The sequence below is a fragment of the Leptodactylus fuscus genome, chromosome 2 (assembly GCF_031893055.1).
Source record: "Leptodactylus fuscus isolate aLepFus1 chromosome 2, aLepFus1.hap2, whole genome shotgun sequence".
Taxonomy (NCBI): domain Eukaryota; kingdom Metazoa; phylum Chordata; class Amphibia; order Anura; family Leptodactylidae; genus Leptodactylus; species Leptodactylus fuscus.
In genome coordinates this window covers 272,437,266-272,461,244 of record NC_134266.1, presented here as the reverse complement: position 1 = coordinate 272,461,244, position 23,979 = coordinate 272,437,266, and the positions used below count along the sequence as shown (strand labels likewise).

Below are 23,979 nucleotides of genomic sequence, written 5' to 3'. Positions count from 1 at the left end.
TCAAGCTAATAGAATGCATTGGCCAGCGCTGATTGGCCAATGTATTCTATTAGCCTGATGAAGTAGAGCTGAATGTGTGTGCTAAGCACACACATTCAGCTCTACTTCATCGGGCTAATAGAATGCATTGGCCAGCGCTGATTGGCCAGAGTACGGAACTCGACCAATCAGCGCTGGCTCTGCTGGAGGAGGCGGAGTCTAAGATCGCTCCACACCAGTCTCCATTCAGGTCCGACCTTAGACTCCGCCTCCTCCGGCAGAGCCAGCGCTGATTGGCCGAATTCCGTACTCTGGCCAATCAGCACTGGCTAATGCATTGTATTGGCGTGATGAAGCAGTGCTGAATGTGTGTGCTTAGCACACACATTCAGCTCTACTTCATCGGGCTAATAGAATGCATTGGCCAATCAGCGCTGGCCAATGCATTCTATTAGCGTGAACTGAGTTTGCACAGGGGTTCTAGTGCACCCTCGGCTCTGCTACATCAGATTGCTACATCTGATGTAGCAGTGCCGAGTGTGCATCAGATGTGTAGTTGAGCAAAACTGACTCAGCACTGCTAAGTCTGCATTCGCATAGGAATGCATTGGCCAGCCTTCGGCCAATCAGCGCTGGCTCTGCCGGAGGAGGCGGAGTCTAAGGTCGGACCTGAATGGAGACTGGTGTGGAGCTATCTTAGACTCCGCCTCCTCCAGCAGAGCCAGCGCTGATTGGTCGAGTTCCGTACTCTGGCCAATCAGCACTGGCCAATGCATTTCTATGGGGAAAAGTTAGCTTGCGAAAATCGCAAACTGACAGGGATTTCCATGAAATAAAGTGACTTTTATGCCCCCAGACATGCTTCCCCTGCTGTCCCAGTGTCATTCCAGGGTGTTGGTATCATTTCCTGGGGTGTCATAGTGGACTTGGTGACCCTCCAGACACGGATTTGGGTTTCCCCCTTAACGAGTTTATGTTCCCCATAGACTATAATGGGGTTCGAAACCCATTCGAACACTCGAACAGTGAGCGGCTGTTCGAATCGAATTTCGAACCTCGAACATTTTAGTGTTCGCTCATCTCTAATAGTGAGCGCAGCTCTGGAGTATAATACAGGATAAGTCATGTAATGTATGTACACAGTGACTGTACCAGCAGAATAGTGAGCGCAGCTCTGGAGTATAATACAGGATAAGTAATGTAATGTATGTACACAGTGACTGTACCAGCAGAATAGTGAGCGCAGCTCTGGAGTATAGTACAGGATAAGTAATGTAATGTATGTACACAGTGACTGTACCAGCAGAATAGTGAGCGCAGCTCTGGAGTATAATACAGGATAAGTAATGTAATGTATGTACACAGTGACTGTACCAGCAGAATAGTGAGCGCAGCTCTGGGGTGTAATACAGGATAAGTAATGTATGTACACAGTGACTGTACCAGCAGAATAGTGAGCGCAGCTCTGGAGTATAATACAGGATAAGTAATGTAATGTATGTACACAGTGACTGTACCAGCAGAATAGTGAGCGCAGCTCTGGAGTATAATACAGGATAAGTAATGTAATGTATGTACACAGTGACTGTACCAGCAGAATAGTGAGCGCAGCTCTGGGGTGTAATACAGGATAAGTAATGTATGTACACAGTGACTGTACCAGCAGAATAGTGAGCGCAGCTCTGGAGTATAATACAGGATAAGTAATGTAATGTATGTACACAGTGACTGCACCAGCAGAATAGTGAGCGCAGCTCTGGAGTATAATACAGGATAAGTAATGTAATGTATGTACACAGTGACTGTACCAGCAGAATAGTGAGCGCAGCTCTGCAGTATAATACAGGATAAGTAATGTATGTACACAGTGACTGTACCAGCAGAATAGTGAGCGCAGCTCTGGAGTATAATACAGGATAAGTAATGTAATGTATGTACACAGTGACTGTACCAGCAGAATAGTGAGTGCAGCTCTGGAGTATAATACAGGATAAGTAATGTAATGTATGTACACAGTGACTGCACCAGCAGAATAGTGAGCGCAGCTCTGGAGTATAATACAGGATAAGTAATGTATATGTACACAGTGACTGTACCAGCAGAATAGTGAGCGCAGCTCTGGAGTATAATACAGGATAAGTAATGTAATGTATGTACACAGTGACTGTACCAGCAGAATAGTGAGCGCAGCTCTGGACTATAATACAGGATAAGTAATGTAATGTAATGTATGTACACAGTGACTGTACCAGCAGAATAGTGAGTGCAGCTCTGGAGTATAATACAGGATAAGTAATGTAATGTATGTACACAGTGACTGCACCAGCAGAATAGTGAGCGCAGCTCTGGAGTATAATACAGGATAAGTAATGTATATGTACACAGTGACTGTACCAGCAGAATAGTGAGCGCAGCTCTGGAGTATAATACAGGATAAGTAATGTAATGTATGTACACAGTGACTGTACCAGCAGAATAGTGAGCGCAGCTCTGGACTATAATACAGGATAAGTAATGTAATGTAATGTATGTACACAGTGACTGTACCAGCAGAATAGTGAGCGCAGCTCTGGGGTATAATACAGAATAAGTAATGTAATGTATGTACACAGTGACTGCCCCAGCAGAATAGTGAGCGCAGCTCTGGAGTATAATACAGGATAAGTCATGTAATGTATGTACACAGTGACTGTACCAGCAGAATAGTGAGCGCAGCTCTGGAGTATAGTACAGGATAAGTAATGTAATGTATGTACACAGTGACTGTACCAGCAGAATAGTGAGCGCAGCTCTGGAGTATAATACAGGATAAGTAATGTAATGTATGTACACAGTGACTGTACCAGCAGAATAGTGAGCGCAGCTCTGGAGTATAATACAGGATAAGTAATGTATGTACACAGTGACTGCACCAGCAGAATAGTGAGCGCAGCTCTGGAGTATAATACAGGATAAGTAATGTAATGTATGTACACAGTGACTGTACCAGCAGAATAGTGAGCGCAGCTCTGCAGTATAATACAGGATAAGTAATGTAATGTATGTACACAGTGACTGTACCAGCAGAATAGTGAGCACTGCTCTGGAGTATAATATAGGATGTGTTATACTGAATAATCTTTGACAGTTTCTCATTAGCTTAGATTCTGCATTACTGGTTAGTCGTCCGCAGGTGGCAGTAGTGAGTTCCAGCTCTGCTTCATGTCTTCCTCCATTGCTGTCGCTGATTCTGGCGTCTTTACCAGCTTATAGATTCCCCTGACCACAGCAGACGCTCTCCAAGCCCTTTAGAGATGAGCGCCTCTTACATCCCGTCGCTCTCATATCACACCCGAAATCCACGGAATCGTCTTAGACACCTTAGTAAATAGCTGCTATTTATAGTGACGGAGCTGACATCGTCATGGAAACGCGGCCGCTCAGTAATCCATAAAGACTGAGTTTAGATCAATCTATATAATCCATAAATCTAATCCGTCACTGTCACTCACCTCTCTCTCCAGGAAGACATATGTCGTGTAAAAGTAACACCGAAAATAGCCCCTGTCCCCAAGTGAGAGGTGAAGGTGACAAGTGGCGAGGCTGCAGAGACTGGACAGATCTTAGACATCACACAGCTGCATGTTTGTTACAATTGTATCCAAGACTGGGAGCTAAATGACCAGACTGATACATTGTAACTAACTATCAGTACAGGAAATAATTTGTACTGCGGATGTGTTTATATCACAGAGGACTGACTAGAGTGATGGGGCCAATATACTACATGGGGGGCTAGTGACAAGGCCATTATACAACATGGGGGGGCTGATGGGGACATTATACTACATGGGGGGGCTGATGGGGCCATTATACTACATGGGGGGGCTGATGGGGCCATTATACTACATGGGGGGGCTGATGGGGCCATTATACTACATGGGGGGCTAGTGACAAGGCCATTATACAACATGGGGGGGCTGATGGGGCCATTATACTACATGGGGGGCTAGTGACAAGGCCATTATACAACATGGGGGGGCTGATGGGGCCATTATACAACATGGGGGGGCTGATGGGGACATTATACTACATGGGGGGGCTGATGGGGCCATTATACTACATGGGGGGGCTGATGGGGACATTATACTACATGGGGGGGCTGATGGGGACATTATACTACATGGGGGGGCTGATGGGGACATTATACTACATGGGGGGGCTGATGGGGACATTATACTACATGGGGGGGCTGATGGGGACATTATACTACATGGGGGGGCTGATGGGGACATTATACTACATGGGGGGGCTGATGGGGACATTATACTACATGGGGGGGCTGATGGGGCCATTATACAACATGGGGGGAGCTGATGGGGCCATTATACTACATGGGAGGGCTGATGGGGCCATTATACTACATGGGGGGGCTGATGGGGCCATTATACTACATGGGGGGCTAGTGACAAGGCCATTATACTACATGGGGGGGCTGATGGGGACATTATACTACATGGGGGGGCTGATGGGGCCATTATACTACATGGGGGGGCTGATGGGGACATTATACTACATGGGGGGCTAGTGACAAGGCCATTATACTACATGGGGGGCTAGTGACAAGGCCATTATACTACATGGGGGGGCTGATGGGGACATTATACTACATGGGGGGGCTGATGGGGCCATTATACTACATGGGGGGCTAGTGACAAGGCCATTATACTACATGTGGGAGAACGGATGGGGTCATTATACTACATGGGGGGGCTGATGGGGCCATTATACTACATGGGGGGGCTGATGGGGACATTATACTACATGGGGGGGCTGATGGGGCCATTATACTACATGGGGGGCCAGTGACAAGGCCATTATACTACATGTGGGAGAACGGATGGGGTCATTATACTACATGGGGGGGCTGATGGGGCCATTATATTACATGGGGGGCTAGTGACAAGGCCATTATACTACATGGGGGGGCTGATGGGGACATTATACTACATGGGGGGGCTGATGGGGCCATTATATTACATGGGGGGCTAGTGACAAGGCCATTATACTACATGGGGGAGAACGGATGGGGACATTATACTACATGGGGGGAGCTGATGGGGCCATTATACTACATGGGGGAACTGATGGGGCCATTATACTACATGGGGGGAGCTGATGGGGCCATTATACTACATGGGGGTAGCTGTTGGGGACCTTATACTACATGGGGGGAACTGATGGGGCCATTATATTACATGGGGGGCTAGTGACAAGGCCATTATACTACATGTGGGAGAACGGATGGGGTCATTATACTACATGGGGGGGCTGATGGGGACCTTATACTACATGGGGGGGCTGATGGGGCCATTATATTACATGGGGGGCTAGTGACAAGGCCATTATACTACATGGGGGGGCTGATGGGGACCTTATACTACATGGGGGGGCTGATGGGGCCATTATATTACATAGGGGGAACTGATGGGGCCATTATACTACATGGGGGGCTAGTGACAAGGCCATTATACTACTTGAAGGGCACTGAGGGGACCATTGTACTACATGTGGAATCACTGATGGGGACATTATATTACATGTGGGGCTAGTGACAAGGCGTTTGTACCACAGGTGGGGACACTGAGGGGGCCGTTATACTATATATGAGGGTAGTGACAGGCCATTATACTACATATGAGGCTACTAATAGGGCCATTATACTATAAGGACCTTTACATACCCATTGACAGAGGTTCCAAATAAGCCTTATTTTGCTGAGGGGGTCCTCAACTGGGACGTTTTCTCACTAGGGGGTTCTTCTCTTGAAAAGATAGAGAAACCCTGGTCTAGACAATCCTTTATTAAATAGATTGGACTCCAGACTGATACATTGTAACAAATTGTCAGAAAAGGAGAAAGATTTTTGCTTCTCGCCGAAGATTGTGTAGACTGGATACAACTGTAACAAACCCTCAGCTGTGTGAACTATTCTGGTTGTAAGTGAGAATCATTCCAGTCACTTATGGTAAACAGAGATCTCGTAAATGGCGACAAAATGATACAAAAAGAATTGCCAAACTCTCCATTATAAAACACTGTGTAGATCAATGTTTTATTGGACCGAACTTATCAACATAGAATCCTATTGGAAGCTCGGGGGCGGGCCTAGGATTTCTTGGGTGGGTCTAGGACCTTTAAAGTACATGTCGGACTTTGTAACCCACAAACAGATGCTTATAAATACTGCTATAGTATTAGATTCTGATGAGAAAGTTGTGGATGTGGAACTACAAGCATTGTAATAGTAACGACCAGCGGAGGGCCCCTTTATGTTACCGGCTATGGAGCATCTTTTCTGTACTGGCTGTGGGCACTTACCTTGGAGTCCCTTTATGGTATTGGTTCTCTTACTAGGAGCCATAATGTGGCAGTATTTAACATCCGATGATCAGAACACCTAGACCTGCCCTCAAAGTCCTAGCTCCACCCTTGAAGTCCTAGACCCGCCCCCGAGGTTCTAAAAATCAGATCCTCATAGATGACCACGTTCAGTACAACATTGCTCTATACCGCATAATGGAGAGTTCTGCAACTCTTATCAAAAAGACTACAAGCCCCAGCATCTCAGTAATGGTACAGGCCGGCCCTGGTGGGGGGACCTCTTTATGGTGCTGGATTTGGGGCCCCTTTATGGTGCTGGCTCTGAGGTCCCTTTATGGTGCTGGCTCTAGGGTCATTTTATGGTTCTGCTCTGGGGTCCCTTTATAGCATTGGCTCTAGGGCCCCTTTATGTTGCTGGCTCTGGGGCCCCTTGATGGCCCTAGCTCTAGAGCCCTTCCATACACAGATGTTATTGCACAGTAGATGTTATTACACAGCAATAATAACAATGCAGAAGGTAAAACATTAATTTGGCCCCAGGCCCCGGTACAGCGGCCGAGCACCCGCGGTAAAAACATGTTTATCCCTATGTTTCACTGCAGTTCAAGGTTGTGGAAGCCATAACCGGGGGCAATGATTAACTGATAGAGGAGCTTCTTAATTTGATAAAACAGTGACTGGGATGATCGGAGGTCGCAGCTCTGATCGCCAATTGTGCCGCCACTTCCCTGTCTTATCTCCGGAACATCATGTGCCGACCTGGAGCTCACCTGGGCTTTATCACTTCACCTCCGAGAAACCTTTCCTAGAAAAAAACAGGGACACAATCAATATACACAACCTAATATTATATCTTGGCAAATACTACAAGTTTATATATTTGGTCCAGATTTACTATTGTGGTTACGACTGGACACTGGTGTGAATATGATACATATTTGGTGCAATGTGGCACCTCTAGTCCATGTAACTATCATTTTTTGACATGTATATGTGGATTCTCAGAAAAGGGGGTGTTGCTAACACGCATAATGATGTGCCAAGATAGTGTCATAAAATTTTGGTTCAAAGCAAGTCAACTAAAAGGTGGCATAAACGTATACTAGATATTGTAACAATGTAGAAGATTTATCATCCAGCTACTGAGATAAATCTGGTGCAGTATCAGACTTATAATCAGACACTGTGATAAATCTGCTGTAGAATCAGACTTATCTTCATACAGTCAATATGAGAAATCTGTTGTATAAAGTCACTGTGATAAATCTGGTGTAGTATTAGATTTATTATCAGTTACTGTAATAAATCCGGTATAGTATCAGAAATAATCAGCCACTGTGATAAATCTAGTGGGGTATCAGCGTTATAATCTGTCACTGTGATAAATCCGGTATAGAATCAGACTTAGGGCCGATATACACAAACATGTGCTAGTTTAGTGTGCTATTTGAGCTTTTCCATAAGCCATCCATGACATTCAGTTACGGTCGGAGTCACGCACATGATCATGTGCATGATGTATTATAGTCTGTGATAAATCTAGTATAGTGTCAGACATATAATCAGCCAGTGTAATAAATCCTGTTTAGAATCAGACTTATATAAGTTACTGTGATAAATCTGGTGTAGTATCAGATTTATAATCAGTCACTGTAATAAATTGGGTGAAGTATCAGACATAATCCTTCACTGTGATAAATCTAGTGGGGGTATCAGACTTATAATCAGTCACTGTGATAAATCTGGTGTAGTATCAGACATATAGTCAGTCACTGTGATCAATCTGGTAAAATATCAGACTTATAATCAGTCACTGTAACAAAGATTTATTACAGTAACTGCTAAGTCTAACAATACACCAGTTGGTATAGTATCACACTTATAATCAGTCACTGTGATAAATCTGGTGTAGTATCAGACTTATAATCAGTCACTGTGATAAATCTAGTGTAGTATCAGGCTTATAATCAGTCACTGTGATAAATCTGATGTAGTATCAGACTTATAATCAGTCACTGTGATAAATCTAGTGTAGTATCAGACTTATAGTCAGTCACTGTGATAAATCTGGTGAAATATCAGACATAATCAGTCACTGTGATAAATCTGGTGTAGTATCAGACTTATAATCAGTCACTGTGATAAATCTAGTGTAGTATCAGACTTATAATCAGTCACTGTAACAAATATTTATCACAGTAACTGCTAAATCTAATAATCCACCAGTTGGTATAGTATCACACTTATAATCAGTCACTGTGATAAATCTGGTCTAATATCAGACTTAGGGCCCATGTACACGACCGTGTGCTAGTTCAGTGTATTATCCAAGTTTTTTCGTAAGCCGCCTGTGACGGTTGTGTGCATGATGTATTGCTGTTGATTGCTGTGCTGTTGATTGGTCTCTTGGCAACTGCTTTGAACCCTGCAAACTTACCACGGAAGGGCCAAGGGGGAAACAGAAGGGACCCCCATCCAATAACCACCCAGATGCCCTGAGTCACTTCCCGCAGTGCATGCTGGTGCCCTCGGCATAAGAGGTGGAGTGCCCCTTTAAGACACGGCCGCTAGTAGTCTCGCTCTTGCTCCCATATGGCAGCGTTTGCCAAGAGCAAAAATAATTGTGATTTGTCAGAGGTTACATAAGAGATTCCATTTTTTCCAGAATAATCCATTAAATAAGAGACACACAAAGGAGCGATTATCATTACACAATTTCTTTATTTTTATGTAAAACTCACATTTCCAAGTTTTCAACAAGTTTGTGTCATCTGTCGTTGTGGATGGAAAGGCGCATGGGCTGTCATGTGGCGATCCGACGTCGGTGGGTACGGTGAAAGCTGCCACAAACATGAGGAAGAACGGTCAGAGCCAGGGTGATAGAAGGATGGATAGGACGATGCCCCTGTAGGCTGCACCCTCTAGTCCACCCCATGGGCAAAACTTTCAAAATAGTGTCCACTCTGGTATTAGTCAAGTACTGGAAAGCTATTATTTGGACACTACATAGATATTGGTATTGCCATGTGCTCACTCTATGGCGCTATTATGTAGTCACCAGAGAGGAACCTCAGAGAGGATCAGGTGGTTCAATCCAAAGATTTTCTTTGAGTTGAACAAGTTCAGAATGAACCACATCTTAGCTATGAACATAATGTAGAACACTGTCAGGACTCCTAGGAACCTATCTATAATACATAGTGTATGACACTGTCAGGACTCCTAGGAACCTATCTATAATACATAGTGAATGACACTGTCAGGGCTCCTAGGAACCTATCTATAATACATAGTGTATGACACTGTCAGGGCTCCTAGGAACCTATCTATAATACGTAGTGTATAACACTGTCAGTGCTCCTAGGAACCTATCTATAATACATAGTGTATGACACTGTCAGGACTCCTAGGAACCTATCTATAATACATAGTGTATAACACTGTCAGGGCTCCTAGGAACCTATCTATAATACATAGTGTATAACACTGTCAGGACTCCTAGAAACCTATCTATAAAACATAGTGTATGACACTGTCAGGGCTCCTAGAAACCTATCTATAATACATAGTGTATGACACTGTCAGGGCTCCTAGGAACCTATCTATAATACATAGCGTATGACACTGTCAGGGCTCCTAGGAACCTATCTATAATACATAGCGTATGACACTGTCAGGGCTCCTAGGAACCTATCTATAATACATAGCGTATGACACTGTCAGGGCTCCTAGGAACCTATCTATAATACATAGCGTATGATACTGTCAGGGCTCCTAGGAACCTATCTATAATACATAGCGTATGACACTGTCAGGGCTCCTAGGAACCTATCTATAATACATAGCGTATGACACTGTCAGGGCTCCTAGGAACCTATCTATAATACATAGCGTATGACACTGTCAGGGCTCCTAGGAACCTATCTATAATACATAGCGTATGATACTGTCAGGGCTCCTAGGAACCTATCTATAATACATAGCGTATGACACTGTCAGGGCTCCTAGGAACCTATCTATAATACATAGCGTATGACACTGTCAGAACTCCTAGAAACCCATCTATAAAACATAGCGTATGACACTGTCAGGGCTCCTAGGAACCTATCTATAATACATAGTGTATGACACTGTCAGGGCTCCTAGGAACCTATCTATAATACATAGTGTATGACACTGTCAGGGCTCCTAGGAACCTATCTATAATACATAGTGTATGACACTGTCAGGGCTCCTAGGAACCTATCTATAATACATAGTGTATGACACTGTCAGGGCTCCTAGGAACCTATCTATAATACATAGCGTATGATACTGTCAGGGCTCCTAGGAACCTATCTATAATACATAGCGTATGACACTGTCAGGGCTCCTAGGAACCTATCTATAATACATAGCGTATGACACTGTCAGGGCTCCTAGGAACCTATCTATAATACATAGCGTATGACACTGTCAGGGCTCCTAGGAACCTATCTATAATACATAGCGTATGACACTGTCAGGGCTCCTAGGAACCTATCTATAATACATAGCGTATGACACTGTCAGGGCTCCTAGGAACCTATCTATAATACATAGCGTATGACACTGTCAGGGCTCCTAGGAACCTATCTATAATACATAGCGTATGACACTGTCAGGGCTCCTAGGAACCTATCTATAATACATAGCGTATGACACTGTCAGGGCTCCTAGGAACCTATCTATAATACATAGCGTATGACACTGTCAGGGCTCCTAGGAACCTATCTATAATACATAGTGTATGACACTGTCAGGGCTCCTAGGTACCTATCTATACTATGTAATTGTTATGGGGAGCTATCAGTATTAGGTCAGTTATTGGGGGACCTGGTACTGTTTATTGGTCACAATAGCAGCAATTTATGGCACTGTCGTAGGTATGTAGACATTATGTTATAGCTACTGTAACTGTAAATGAGTCTCGTTCACTGTTTATAGGGTTATTGTGCTTGTGATGGGGTATTGGGGATACCATAGAAGCACAGCAGTTCTTATGAGGCAGTGTACCTACTATGGGAGCACTGTTGCCGCTCTGGCTGCTCTAGGAGAACTGTGGCTGTTGTGAAGGCACCGAAGTCACTATGGAGTCATTAGCAGTATATTAGAGGGTGCACCAAATGGCTATGTAATGTGCAATACCAGTCACTTCATTAATCTTGGCAAGTCGAGTTCTAAAGACAACACTGGACCGCAGGAACCAATCAGATCCCTCCATGATCTTAAAACCCAAACTAGACAAATAGAAGTGAAGATAGGATTGGCTGGTCTGGGTAACGCCCCTTATTTCTGCCCTCCAGTCTATGTATGTGAGGAGAGAGCTTTGTTTTGTATATGTTACTTATTAGCGCCCGGAGCCAGAAGAACGCCAGGAAATGTTTATTTTCATGGTTTCAGTTTAACCAGTTTAGGGCAATAAAACAAAACAATTGACCCCAAAAGACCTCAAGTTCATGGTGAAATAATCCAAAATGTCATAGGATTAACCCTGTCAGGTCTAGAGATATAATACAGGATGTAACTGAGGATCAGCACAGGATAAGTAATGTAACGTATGTACACAGTGACTGTACCAGCAGAATAGTGAGCGCAGCTCTGGAGTATAATACAGGATAAGTAATGTAATGTATGTACACAGTGACTGTACCAGCAGAATAGTGAGCTCAGCTCTGGAGTATAATATAGGATAAGTAATGTAATGTATGTACACAGTGACTGTACCAGCAGAATAGAGAGCGCAGCTCTGGAGTATAATACAGGATAAGTAATGTAATGTATGTACACAGTGACTGCACCAGCAGAATAGTGAGCTCAGCTCTGGAGTATAATGCAGGATAAGTAATGTAATGTATGTACACAGTGACTGTACCAGCAGAATAGTGAGCGCAGCTCTGGAGTATAATACAGGATAAGTAATGTAATGTATGTACACAGTGACTGTACCAGCAGAATAGTGAGCTCAGCTCTGGAGTATAATATAGGATAAGTAATGTAATGTATGTACACAGTGACTGTACCAGCAGAATAGAGAGCGCAGCTCTGGAGTATAATACAGGATAAGTAATGTAATGTATGTACACAGTGACTGTACCAGCAGAATAGTGAGCGCAGCTCTGGAGTATAATACAGGATAAGTAATGTAATGTATGTACACAGTGACTGTACCAGCAGAATAGTGAGCGCAGCTCTGGAGTATAATACAGGATAAGTAATGTAATGTATGTACACAGTGACTGTACCAGCAGAATAGTGGGCGCAGCTCTGGAGTATAATATAGGATAAGTAATGTAATGTATGTACACAGTGACTGTACCAGCAGAATAGTGGGCGCAGCTCTGGAGTATAATACAGGATAAGTAATGTAATGTATGTACACAGTGACTGTACCAGCAGAATAGTGAGCGCAGCTCTGGAGTATAATACAGGATAAGTAATGTAATGTATGTACACATTGACTGCACCAGCAGAATAGTGAGCGCAGCTCTGCAGTATAATACAGGATAAGTAATGTAATGTATGTACACAGTGACTGTACCAGCAGAATAGTGAGCGCAGCTCTGGAGTATAATACAGGATAAGTAATGTAATGTATGTACACAGTGACTGTACCAGCAGAATAGTGAGCGCAGCTCTGGAGTATAATACAGGATAAGTAATGTAATGTATGTACACAGTGACTGTACCAGGAGAATAGTGAGCGCAGCTCTGGAGTATAATACAGGATAAGTAATGTAATGTATGTACACAGTGACTGTACCAGCAGAATAGTGAGCGCAGCTCTGGAGTATAATACAGGATAAGTAATGTAATGTATGTACACAGTGACTGTACCAGGAGAATAGTGAGCGCAGCTCTGGAGTATAATATAGGATAAGTAATGTAATGTATGTACACAGTGACTGTACCAGCAGAATAGAGAGCGCAGCTCTGGAGTATAATACAGGATAAGTAATGTAATGTATGTACACAGTGACTGTACCAGCAGAATAGTGAGCGCAGCTCTGGAGTATAATACAGGATAAGTAATGTAATGTATGTACACAGTGACTGTACCAGCAGAATAGTGGGCGCAGCTCTGGAGTATAATACAGGATAAGTAATGTAATGTATGTACACAGTGACTGTACCAGCAGAATAGTGGGCGCAGCTCTGGAGTATAATATAGGATAAGTAATGTAATGTATGTACACAGTGACTGTACCAGCAGAATAGTGGGCGCAGCTCTGGAGTATAATACAGGATAAGTAATGTAATGTATGTACACAGTGACTGTACCAGCAGAATAGTGAGCGCAGCTCTGGAGTATAATACAGGATAAGTAATGTAATGTATGTACACAACGACTGTACCAGCAGAATAGTGAGCGCAGCTCTGCAGTATAATACAGGATAAGTAATGTAATGTATGTACACAGTGACTGTACCAGCAGAATAGTGAGCGCAGCTCTGGAGTATAATACAGGATAAGTAATGTAATGTATGTACACAGTGACTGTACCAGCAGAATAGTGAGCGCAGCTCTGGAGTATAATACAGGATAAGTAATGTAATGTATGTACACAGTGACTGTACCAGGAGAATAGTGAGCGCAGCTCTGGAGTATAATACAGGATAAGTAATGTAATGTATGTACACAGTGACTGTACCAGCAGAATAGTGAGCGCAGCTCTGGAGTATAATACAGGATAAGTAATGTAATGTATGTACACAGTGACTGTACCAGGAGAATAGTGAGCGCAGCTCTGGAGTATAATACAGGATAAGTAATGTAATGTATGTACACAGTGACTGTACCAGCAGAATAGTGAGCGCAGCTCTGGAGTATAATACAGGATAAGTAATGTAATGTATGTACACAGTGACTGTACCAGGAGAATAGTGAGCGCAGCTCTGGAGTATAATACAGGATAAGTAATGTAATGTATGTACACAGTGACTGTACCAGCAGAATAGTGAGCGCAGCTCTGGAGTATAATACAGGATAAGTAATGTAATGTATGTACACAGTGACTGCACCAGCAGAATAGTGAGCGCAGCTCTGGAGTATAATACAGGATAAGTAATGTAATGTATGTACACAGTGACTGTACCAGCAGAATAGTGAGCGCAGCTCTGGAGTATAATACAGGATAAGTAATGTAATGTATGTACACAGTGACTGTACCAGCAGAATAGTGAGCGCAGCTCTGGAGTATAATACAGGATAAGTAATGTAATGTATGTACACAGTGACTGCACCAGCAGAATAGTGAGCGCAGCTCTGGAGTATAATACAGGATAAGTAATGTAATGTATGTACACAGTGACTGCACCAGCAGAATAGTGAGCGCAGCTCTGGAGTATAATACAGGATAAGTAATGTAATGTATGTACACAGTCACTGCACCAGCAGAATAGTGAGCGCAGCTCTGGAGTATAATACAGGATAAGTAATGTAATGTATGTACACAGTGACTGCACCAGCAGAATAGTGAGCGCAGCTCTGGAGTATAATACAGGATAAGTAATGTAATGTATGTACACAGTGACTGCACCAGCAGAATAGTGAGCGCAGCTCTGGAGTATAATACAGGATAAGTAATGTAATGTATGTACACAGTGACTATACCAGCAGAATAGTGAGCGCAGCTCTGGAGTATAATACAGGATAAGTAATGTAATGTATGTACACAGTGACTGCACCAGCAGAATAGTGAGCGCAGCTCTGGAGTATAATACAGGATGTAACTCAGCATCAGTGATTGTGCTCAGAGATGGATATTCCATTAAAATAATTTTTTTGTGTTTTGCAGTTGATTAAAACTGCAGATTTGGATCCCAGCAAGAACTACATTTTGGGTTTCCATCCACATGGGGTTCTTGTAGCCGGAGCTTTCACTAATTTCTGCACTGAGGCCACTGGCTTCCCTCTGCTGTTCCCCGGCCTTACACCGTACCTCCTGATGTTACCCCTCTGGTTCCGGGCACCATTTTTCAGGGACTACATTATGAGTGGCGGTATGTACTATATAGAGATTGTAAATTCTAATAACTTATAGACTAATTATCAGGATGATGTATTCTCTGACCTGGTGGATTTGGTGATTTTATTCCACAAAGTAACAAATCCGCAGCTCGGATACATCTCATCTGTAATAGTCTGAGGAATAAACCATTTTTACCAATAAAATACTCTCTACAAACCTTCATTTCTCGCAGGGTTGATCCCGTCTGACAAGGAGAGTGCTTCTTACTTGCTGAGACATAACAAAGGCGGAACCGCCCTCGTCATCGCTGTGGGCGGAGCCCCAGAATCCTTGGACGCACGACCTGGTGCATTTACCCTATTGTTGAAAAATCGGAAAGGATTTATTAGACTCGCCATTGAAAATGGGTAACGTCACTTAGCAATGTACCTTTTCACCTTCAGAGCTGCATTCATAATTCTGCTATCTGTCATCTCTGCATTTAAAAATATTTGCTAAATACTTAGGGTCACATCTGTCAACTTGCTGATTGTTTCCATTATCATTCTGCAGAATTGTGAAGCCGCTCTGCAGTACAACTCATATCATCTTAAGTAGATCTTGTCTTTAACCATTCGCTTTACTTTCTCTGTTTAGGGCTTACTTGGTCCCGATTTTTTCATTCGGAGAAAATGAACTCTTCGACCAGGTGGAGAACCCGAAAGGATCAACCCTGAGGACGATCCAGGAGAAGATGCAAAAACTCATGGGTGTGGCCTTACCCCTGTTTCATGCCCGGGGGGTCTTTCAGTACAGCTTTGGCCTGATCCCATATAGAAAGCCGATCAACACTGTGGGTACGTATAGGAAGGGGGGGCCCCATTTCACTATATACAATGTATCACTTCTACCTGCTGACTGTACATATATGTTATATACAGGAGATCCCCAGGTTATACCGGCACAGTCTATATCACTATATAGAAGAAGATGCTTATGTTATACCAGGTCTAGATGTATAGGTATATAGTCCTGGCAGTCAGGTGGTATATATGGTACTTTGGAGGTGTCACAGTGTAATTCTGCTGAACTCGAGGAAAACATCTGAATAATTGATCAGGTCTGAGGAGGGGCAGGAGGGCGAGGTGTCCTGGCAATGAGGCAGAAGGGATGATCTGGTCACATGACTGCGGATACAGGACCTAATACAGAGGTTAATGAGCGGAAGACTCCACATTACAATGAGTCCCGGGGTCAGGGCTGAGCAGACGCGGGGACCGTCCATGACAGCAGAGCTGATGGATAGATGGATAATTCTTCTTGTGACCAGGACTAATGTGACAAACAAACGGATCATTGCACACGGTGTCCTCTCAGATACTATTACACAGGTTGTCTGACCGCAGGGCGGTATTAATAGCAGCACATAATTGTCCTAATGTCCACTCACACTCAGCGATCTCCATAGAGAGGAACAGAGGGAAATAAGGATCACAAGAGCCAGTCTGCTAATACACTGTGACATGCCGGTATAACCTGGGTATATACTGTATATAATTCTATATGTACAGCCGGTATAACCTGGGTATATACTGTATATAATTATATATGTACAGCTGGTATAACCTGGGTATATACTGTATATAACTATATATGTACAGCCGGTATAACCTGGGTATATACTGTATATAATTATATATGTACAGCCGGTATAACCTGGGTATATACTGTATATAACTATATATGTACAGATGGTATAACCTGGGTATATACTGTATATAACTATATATGTACAGCCGGTATAACCTGGGTATATACTGTATATAATTATATATGTACAGCTGGTATAACCTGGGTATATACTGTATATAACTATATATGTACAGCCGGTATAACCTGGGTATATACTGTATATAATTATATATGTACAGCCGGTATAACCTGGGTATATACTGTATATAATTATATATGTACAGCCGGTATAACCTGGGTATATACTGTTTATAATTATATATGTACAGCTGGTATAACCTGGGTATATACTGTATATAACTATATATGTACAGCCGGTATAACCTGGGTATATACTGTATATAATTCTATATGTACAGCCGGTATAACCTGGGTATATACTGTATATAATTATATATGTACAGCCGGTATAACCTGGGTATATACTGTATATAATTATATATGTACAGCTGGTATAACCTGGGTATATACTGTATATAACTATATATGTACAGCCGGTATAACCTGGGTATATACTGTATATAATTATATATGTACAGCCGGTATAACCTGGGTATATACTGTATATAATTCTATATGTACAGCCGGTATAACCTGGGTATATACTGTTTATAATTATATATGTACAGCTGGTATAACCTGGGTATCTCCTGTATATAACTATATATGTACAGCCGGTATAACCTGGGTATATACTGTATATAATTATATATGTACAGCTGGTATAACCTGGGTATATACTGTATATAATTATATATGTACAGCCGGTATAACCTGGGTATATACTGTATATAATATATATGTACAGATGGTATAACCTGGGTATATACTGTATATAACTATATATGTACAGCCGGTATAACCTGGGTATATACTGTATATAATTATATATGTACAGCCGGTATAACCTGGGTATATACTGTATATAACTATATATGTACAGCCGGTATAACCTGGGTATATACTGTATATAATTATATATGTACAGCCGGTATAACCTGGGTATATACTGTATATAATTATAAATGTATAGATGGTATAACCTGGGTATATACTGTATATAATTAAATATGTACAGCCGGTATAACCTGGGTATATACTGTATATAATTATATATGTACAGCTGGTATAACCTGGGTATATACTGTATATAATTCTATATGTACAGCCGGTATAACCTGGGTATATACTGTATATAATTATATATGTATAGATGGTATAACCTGGGTATATACTGTATATAATTAAATATGTACAGCCGGTATAACCTGGGTATATACTGTATATAATTATATATGTACAGCTGGTATAACCTGGGTATATAATGTACATAATTATATATGTACAGCCGGTATAACCTGGGTATATACTGTATATAATTATATATGTACAGCCGGTATAACCTGGGTATATACTGTATATAACTATATATGTACAGCCGGTATAACCTGGGTATGTACTGTATATAATTCTATATGTACGGCCGGTATAACCTGGGTATGTACTGTATATAATTCTATATGTACGGCCGGTATAACCTGGGTATATACTGTATATAATTATATATGTACAGCCGGTATAACCTGGGTATATACTGTATATAATTATATATGTATAGATGGTATAATCTGGGTATATACTGTATATAATTATATATGTACAGCCGGTATAACCTGGGTATGCACTGTATATAACTATATATGTACAGATGGTATAACCTGGGTATATACTGTATATAATTAAATATGTACAGCCGGTATAACCTGGGTATATACTGTATATAATTATATATGTACAGCCGGTATAACCTGGGTATATACTGTATATAATTATATATGTACAGCCGGTATAACCTGGGTATATACTGTGTATAACTATATATGTACAGCCGGTATAACCTGGGTATATACTGTATATAATTATATATGTACAGCCGGTATAACCTGGGTATATACTGTATATAATTATAAATGTATAGATGGTATAACCTGGGTATATACTGTATATAATTAAATATGTACAGCCGGTATAACCTGGGTATATACTGTATATAATTATATATGTACAGCTGGTATAACCTGGGTATATACTGTATATAATTCTATATGTACAGCCGGTATAACCTGGGTATATACTGTATATAATTATATATGTATAGATGGTATAACCTGGGTATATACTGTATATAATTAAATATGTACAGCCGGTATAACCTGGGTATATACTGTATATAATTATATATGTACAGCTGGTATAACCTGGGTATATAATGTACATAATTATATATGTACAGCTGGTATAACCTGGGTATATACTGTATATAATTATATATGTACAGCCGGTATAACCTGGGTATATACTGTATATAACTATATATATACAGCCGGTATAACCTGGGTATGTACTGTATATAATTCTATATGTACGGCCGGTATAACCTGGGTATGTACTGTATATAATTCTATATGTACGGCCGGTATAACCTGGGTATATACTGTATATAATTATATATGTACAGCCGGTATAACCTGGGTATATACTGTATATAATTATATATGTATAGATGGTATAATCTGGGTATATACTGTATATAATTATATATGTACAGCCGGTATAACCTGGGTATGCACTGTATATAACTATATATGTACAGATGGTATAACCTGGGTATATACTGTATATAATTAAATATGTACAGCCGGTATAACCTGGGTATATACTGTATATAATTATATATGTACAGCCGGTATAACCTGGGTATATACTGTATAAAATTCTATATGTACAGCCGGTATAACCTGGGTATATACTGTATATAATTATATATGTACAGCCGGTATAACCTGGGTATATACTGTATATAATATATATGTACAGATGGTATAACCTGGGTATATACTGTATATAACTATATATGTACAGCCGGTATAACCTGGGTATATACTGTATATAATTATATATGTACAGCCGGTATAACCTGGGTATATACTGTATATAACTATATATGTACAGCCGGTATAACCTGGGTATATACTGTATATAATTATATATGTACAGCCGGTATAACCTGGGTATATACTGTATATAATTATAAATGTATAGATGGTATAACCTGGGTATATACTGTATATAATTAAATATGTACAGCCGGTATAACCTGGGTATATACTGTATATAATTATATATGTACAGCTGGTATAACCTGGGTATATACTGTATATAATTCTATATGTACAGCCGGTATAACCTGGGTATATACTGTATATAATTATATATGTATAGATGGTATAACCTGGGTATATACTGTATATAATTAAATATGTACAGCCGGTATAACCTGGGTATATACTGTATATAATTATATATGTACAGCTGGTATAACCTGGGTATATAATGTACATAATTATATATGTACAGCCGGTATAACCTGGGTATATACTGTATATAATTATATATGTACAGCCGGTATAACCTGGGTATATACTGTATATAACTATATATGTACAGCCGGTATAACCTGGGTATGTACTGTATATAATTCTATATGTACGGCCGGTATAACCTGGGTATGTACTGTATATAATTCTATATGTACGGCCGGTATAACCTGGGTATATACTGTATATAATTATATATGTACAGCCGGTATAACCTGGGTATATACTGTATATAATTATATATGTATAGATGGTATAATCTGGGTATATACTGTATATAATTATATATGTACAGCCGGTATAACCTGGGTATATAATGTATATAATTATATATGTACAGCCGGTATAACCTGGGTATATACTGTATAAAATTCTATATGTACAGCTGGTATAACCTGGGTATATACTGTATAAAATTCTATATGTACAGCCGGTATAACCTTGGTATATACTGTATATAATTATATATGTACAGCTGGTATAACCTGGGTATATACTGTATATAATTATATATGTACAGCCGGTATAAACTGGGTATATACTTTATATAATTATATATGTACAGCTGGTATAACCTGGGTATATACTGTATATAATTATATATGTACAGCCGGTATAACCTGGGTATATACTGTATATAATTATATATGTATAGATGGTATAATCTGGGTATATACTGTATATAATTATATATGTACAGCCGGTATAACCTGGGTATGCACTGTATATAACTATATATGTACAGATGGTATAACCTGGGTATATACTGTATATAATTAAATATGTACAGCCGGTATAACCTGGGTATATACTGTATATAATTATATATGTACAGCCGGTATAACCTGGGTATATACTGTATAAAATTCTATGTGTACAGCCGGTATAACCTGGGTATATACTGTATATAATTATATATGTACAGCCGGTATAACCTGGGTATATACTGTATATAATATATATGTACAGATGGTATAACCTGGGTATATACTGTATATAACTATATATGTACAGCCGGTATAACCTGGGTATATACTGTATATAATTATATATGTACAGCCGGTATAACCTGGGTATATACTGTATATAACTATATATGTACAGATGGTATAACCTGGGTATATACTGTATATAATTAAATATGTACAGCCGGTATAACCTGGGTATATACTGTATATAATTATATATGTACAGCCGGTATAACCTGGGTATATACTGTATAAAATTCTATATGTACAGCCGGTATAACCTGGGTATATACTGTATATAATTATATATGTACAGCTGGTATAACCTGGGTATATACTGTATAAAATTCTATATGTACAGCTGGTATAACCTGGGTATATACTGTATAAAATTCTATATGTACAGCCGGTATAACCTGGGTATATACTGTATATAATTATATATGTACAGCTGGTATAACCTGGGTATATACTGTATATAATTATATATGTACAGCCGGTATAAACTGGGTATATACTTTATATAATTATATATGTACAGCTGGTATAACCTGGGTATATACTGTATATAATTATATATGTACAGCCGGTATAACCTGGGTATATACTGTATATAATTATATATGTACAGCTGGTATAACCTGGGTATATACTGTATGTAATATATATGTACAGCCGGTATAACCTGGGTATATACTGTATATAACTATATATGTACAGCCGGTATAACCTGGGTATATACTGTATATAATTATATATGTACAGCTGGTATAACCTGGGTATATACTGTATATAATTATATATGTACAGCTGGTATAACCTGGGTATATACTGTATATAATTATATATGTACAGCTGGTATAACCTGGGTATATACTGTATATAATTATTAGAGATGAGCAAGTACTGTTCGGATCAGCTGATCTGAACAGCACGCACGCATTGAAATGAATGGAAGCACCTGGTACTTCAGCTTTGACGCCGGCCGGCCGTTTAACACCCTGCGTGCCGGCTACAACCATTCATTTCAATGCGTGCGTGCTGTTCGGATTGGCTGATCCGAACAGTACTCGCTCATCTCTAATAATTATATATGTACAGCTGGTATAACCTGGGTATCTACTGTATATAATTATATATGTACAGCCGGTATAACCTGGGTATATACTGTATATAATTATATATGTACAGCTGGTATAACTTGGGTATATACTGTATATAATTATATATGTACAGCCGGTATAACCTGGGTATACACTGTATATAATTATATATGTACAGCTGGTATAACCTGGGTATCTCCTGTATATAATTATATATGTACAGCTGGTATAACCTGGGTATATACTGTATATAATTATATATGTACAGCCGGTATAACCTGGGTATCTCCTGTATATAATTATATACGTACAGCCGGTATAACCTGGGTATCTCCTGTATATAACTATATATGTACAGCCGGTATAACCTGGGTATATACTGTATATAACTATATATGTACAGCTGGTATAACCTGGGTATATACTGTATATAATTATATATGTACAGCTGGTATAACCTGGGTATATACTGTATATAATTATATATGTACAGCCGGTATAACCTGGGTATATACTGTATATAATTATATATGTACACTTGGTATAACCTGGGTATAGACTGTATATAATTCTATATGTACACTTGATATAAGTTATACATAATAGGAATCTTTCTTTGGTTTCGCAGTCGGTAAGCCAATCCCAGTGACAGAAAATTCGAACCCATCGAGTGAGGAGGTCGACCACTTGCACAAACTCTACATGGAGAAACTCTCCGAACTCTTCGAGGAACACAAGACCCAATACAACGTCCCGGCTGACAGACACCTGACCTTCATATAGTCACAGGTTCTCCGTGGACATTGCCGATTCCTTGAAGACACTCTCTCATGTAATTCTAATCAGCGCAGTTATGATGACATCATCGGAACCTCCGCTAATTAACTCCCAATTATCCAAACGCTAAGAAAAAAATTCTACAATTTTCTTAAAGAAATTCTGAATATTTATGAATGTTTCTTCTTTAGATTGTTTTTTTTACTAAATAAAAAATATTTAAGTAACTTTTTCATTTTCATTATTTTTGGATATAAGAACTTTTTCAATATATTCTTGTTTTTTTATTCTTTCTGTTAGTAAGGGGGCGCTGTTGTCCACCATGTGGTTTTCGTCGTGCACCCTGGCTCACCATCAAGGCCTGTTATTGGGCCACAGCAGTGAAATAGGCACCACACCCTTCCTGGGCCACCATGGGTACTGAGCACCATTATTTCTGAGCTGCATTACCACATACTACCAGTGTGGCGCTGTTTTTGGAAGAAGGCAGCCATGTTTTCTCATCTTGTACAACCCCTTTTATGAAATACCTTGGGAGAACTTTTAGTGAGGTTGACTCGTGACTTTTTGGCCGGGGTTTCGTGACTGTCCTCGCCTGACCTCCGCGGTGGTTTTGTTACTATAGATTATTT

The 23,979-nt window shown here is 40.3% G+C and overlaps 1 protein-coding gene across 1 annotated transcript in view; it reads left to right on the top strand.

Annotated features, from left to right (window-relative positions):
* Positions 1 to 23,512, top strand: part of MOGAT2 (monoacylglycerol O-acyltransferase 2) — a 43,104-nt gene extending 19,592 nt beyond the window's left edge. The window contains exons 3-6 of the mRNA XM_075266270.1: positions 15,158 to 15,362; positions 15,564 to 15,738; positions 15,968 to 16,167; positions 23,199 to 23,512. Of these exons, the coding sequence (XP_075122371.1) occupies positions 15,158 to 15,362; positions 15,564 to 15,738; positions 15,968 to 16,167; positions 23,199 to 23,353 (735 nt within the window). The 3' untranslated portion in view covers positions 23,354 to 23,512. The remainder of the gene's footprint in view (positions 1 to 15,157; positions 15,363 to 15,563; positions 15,739 to 15,967; positions 16,168 to 23,198) is intronic.
* Positions 23,513 to 23,979: the final 467 nt, after the last annotated feature.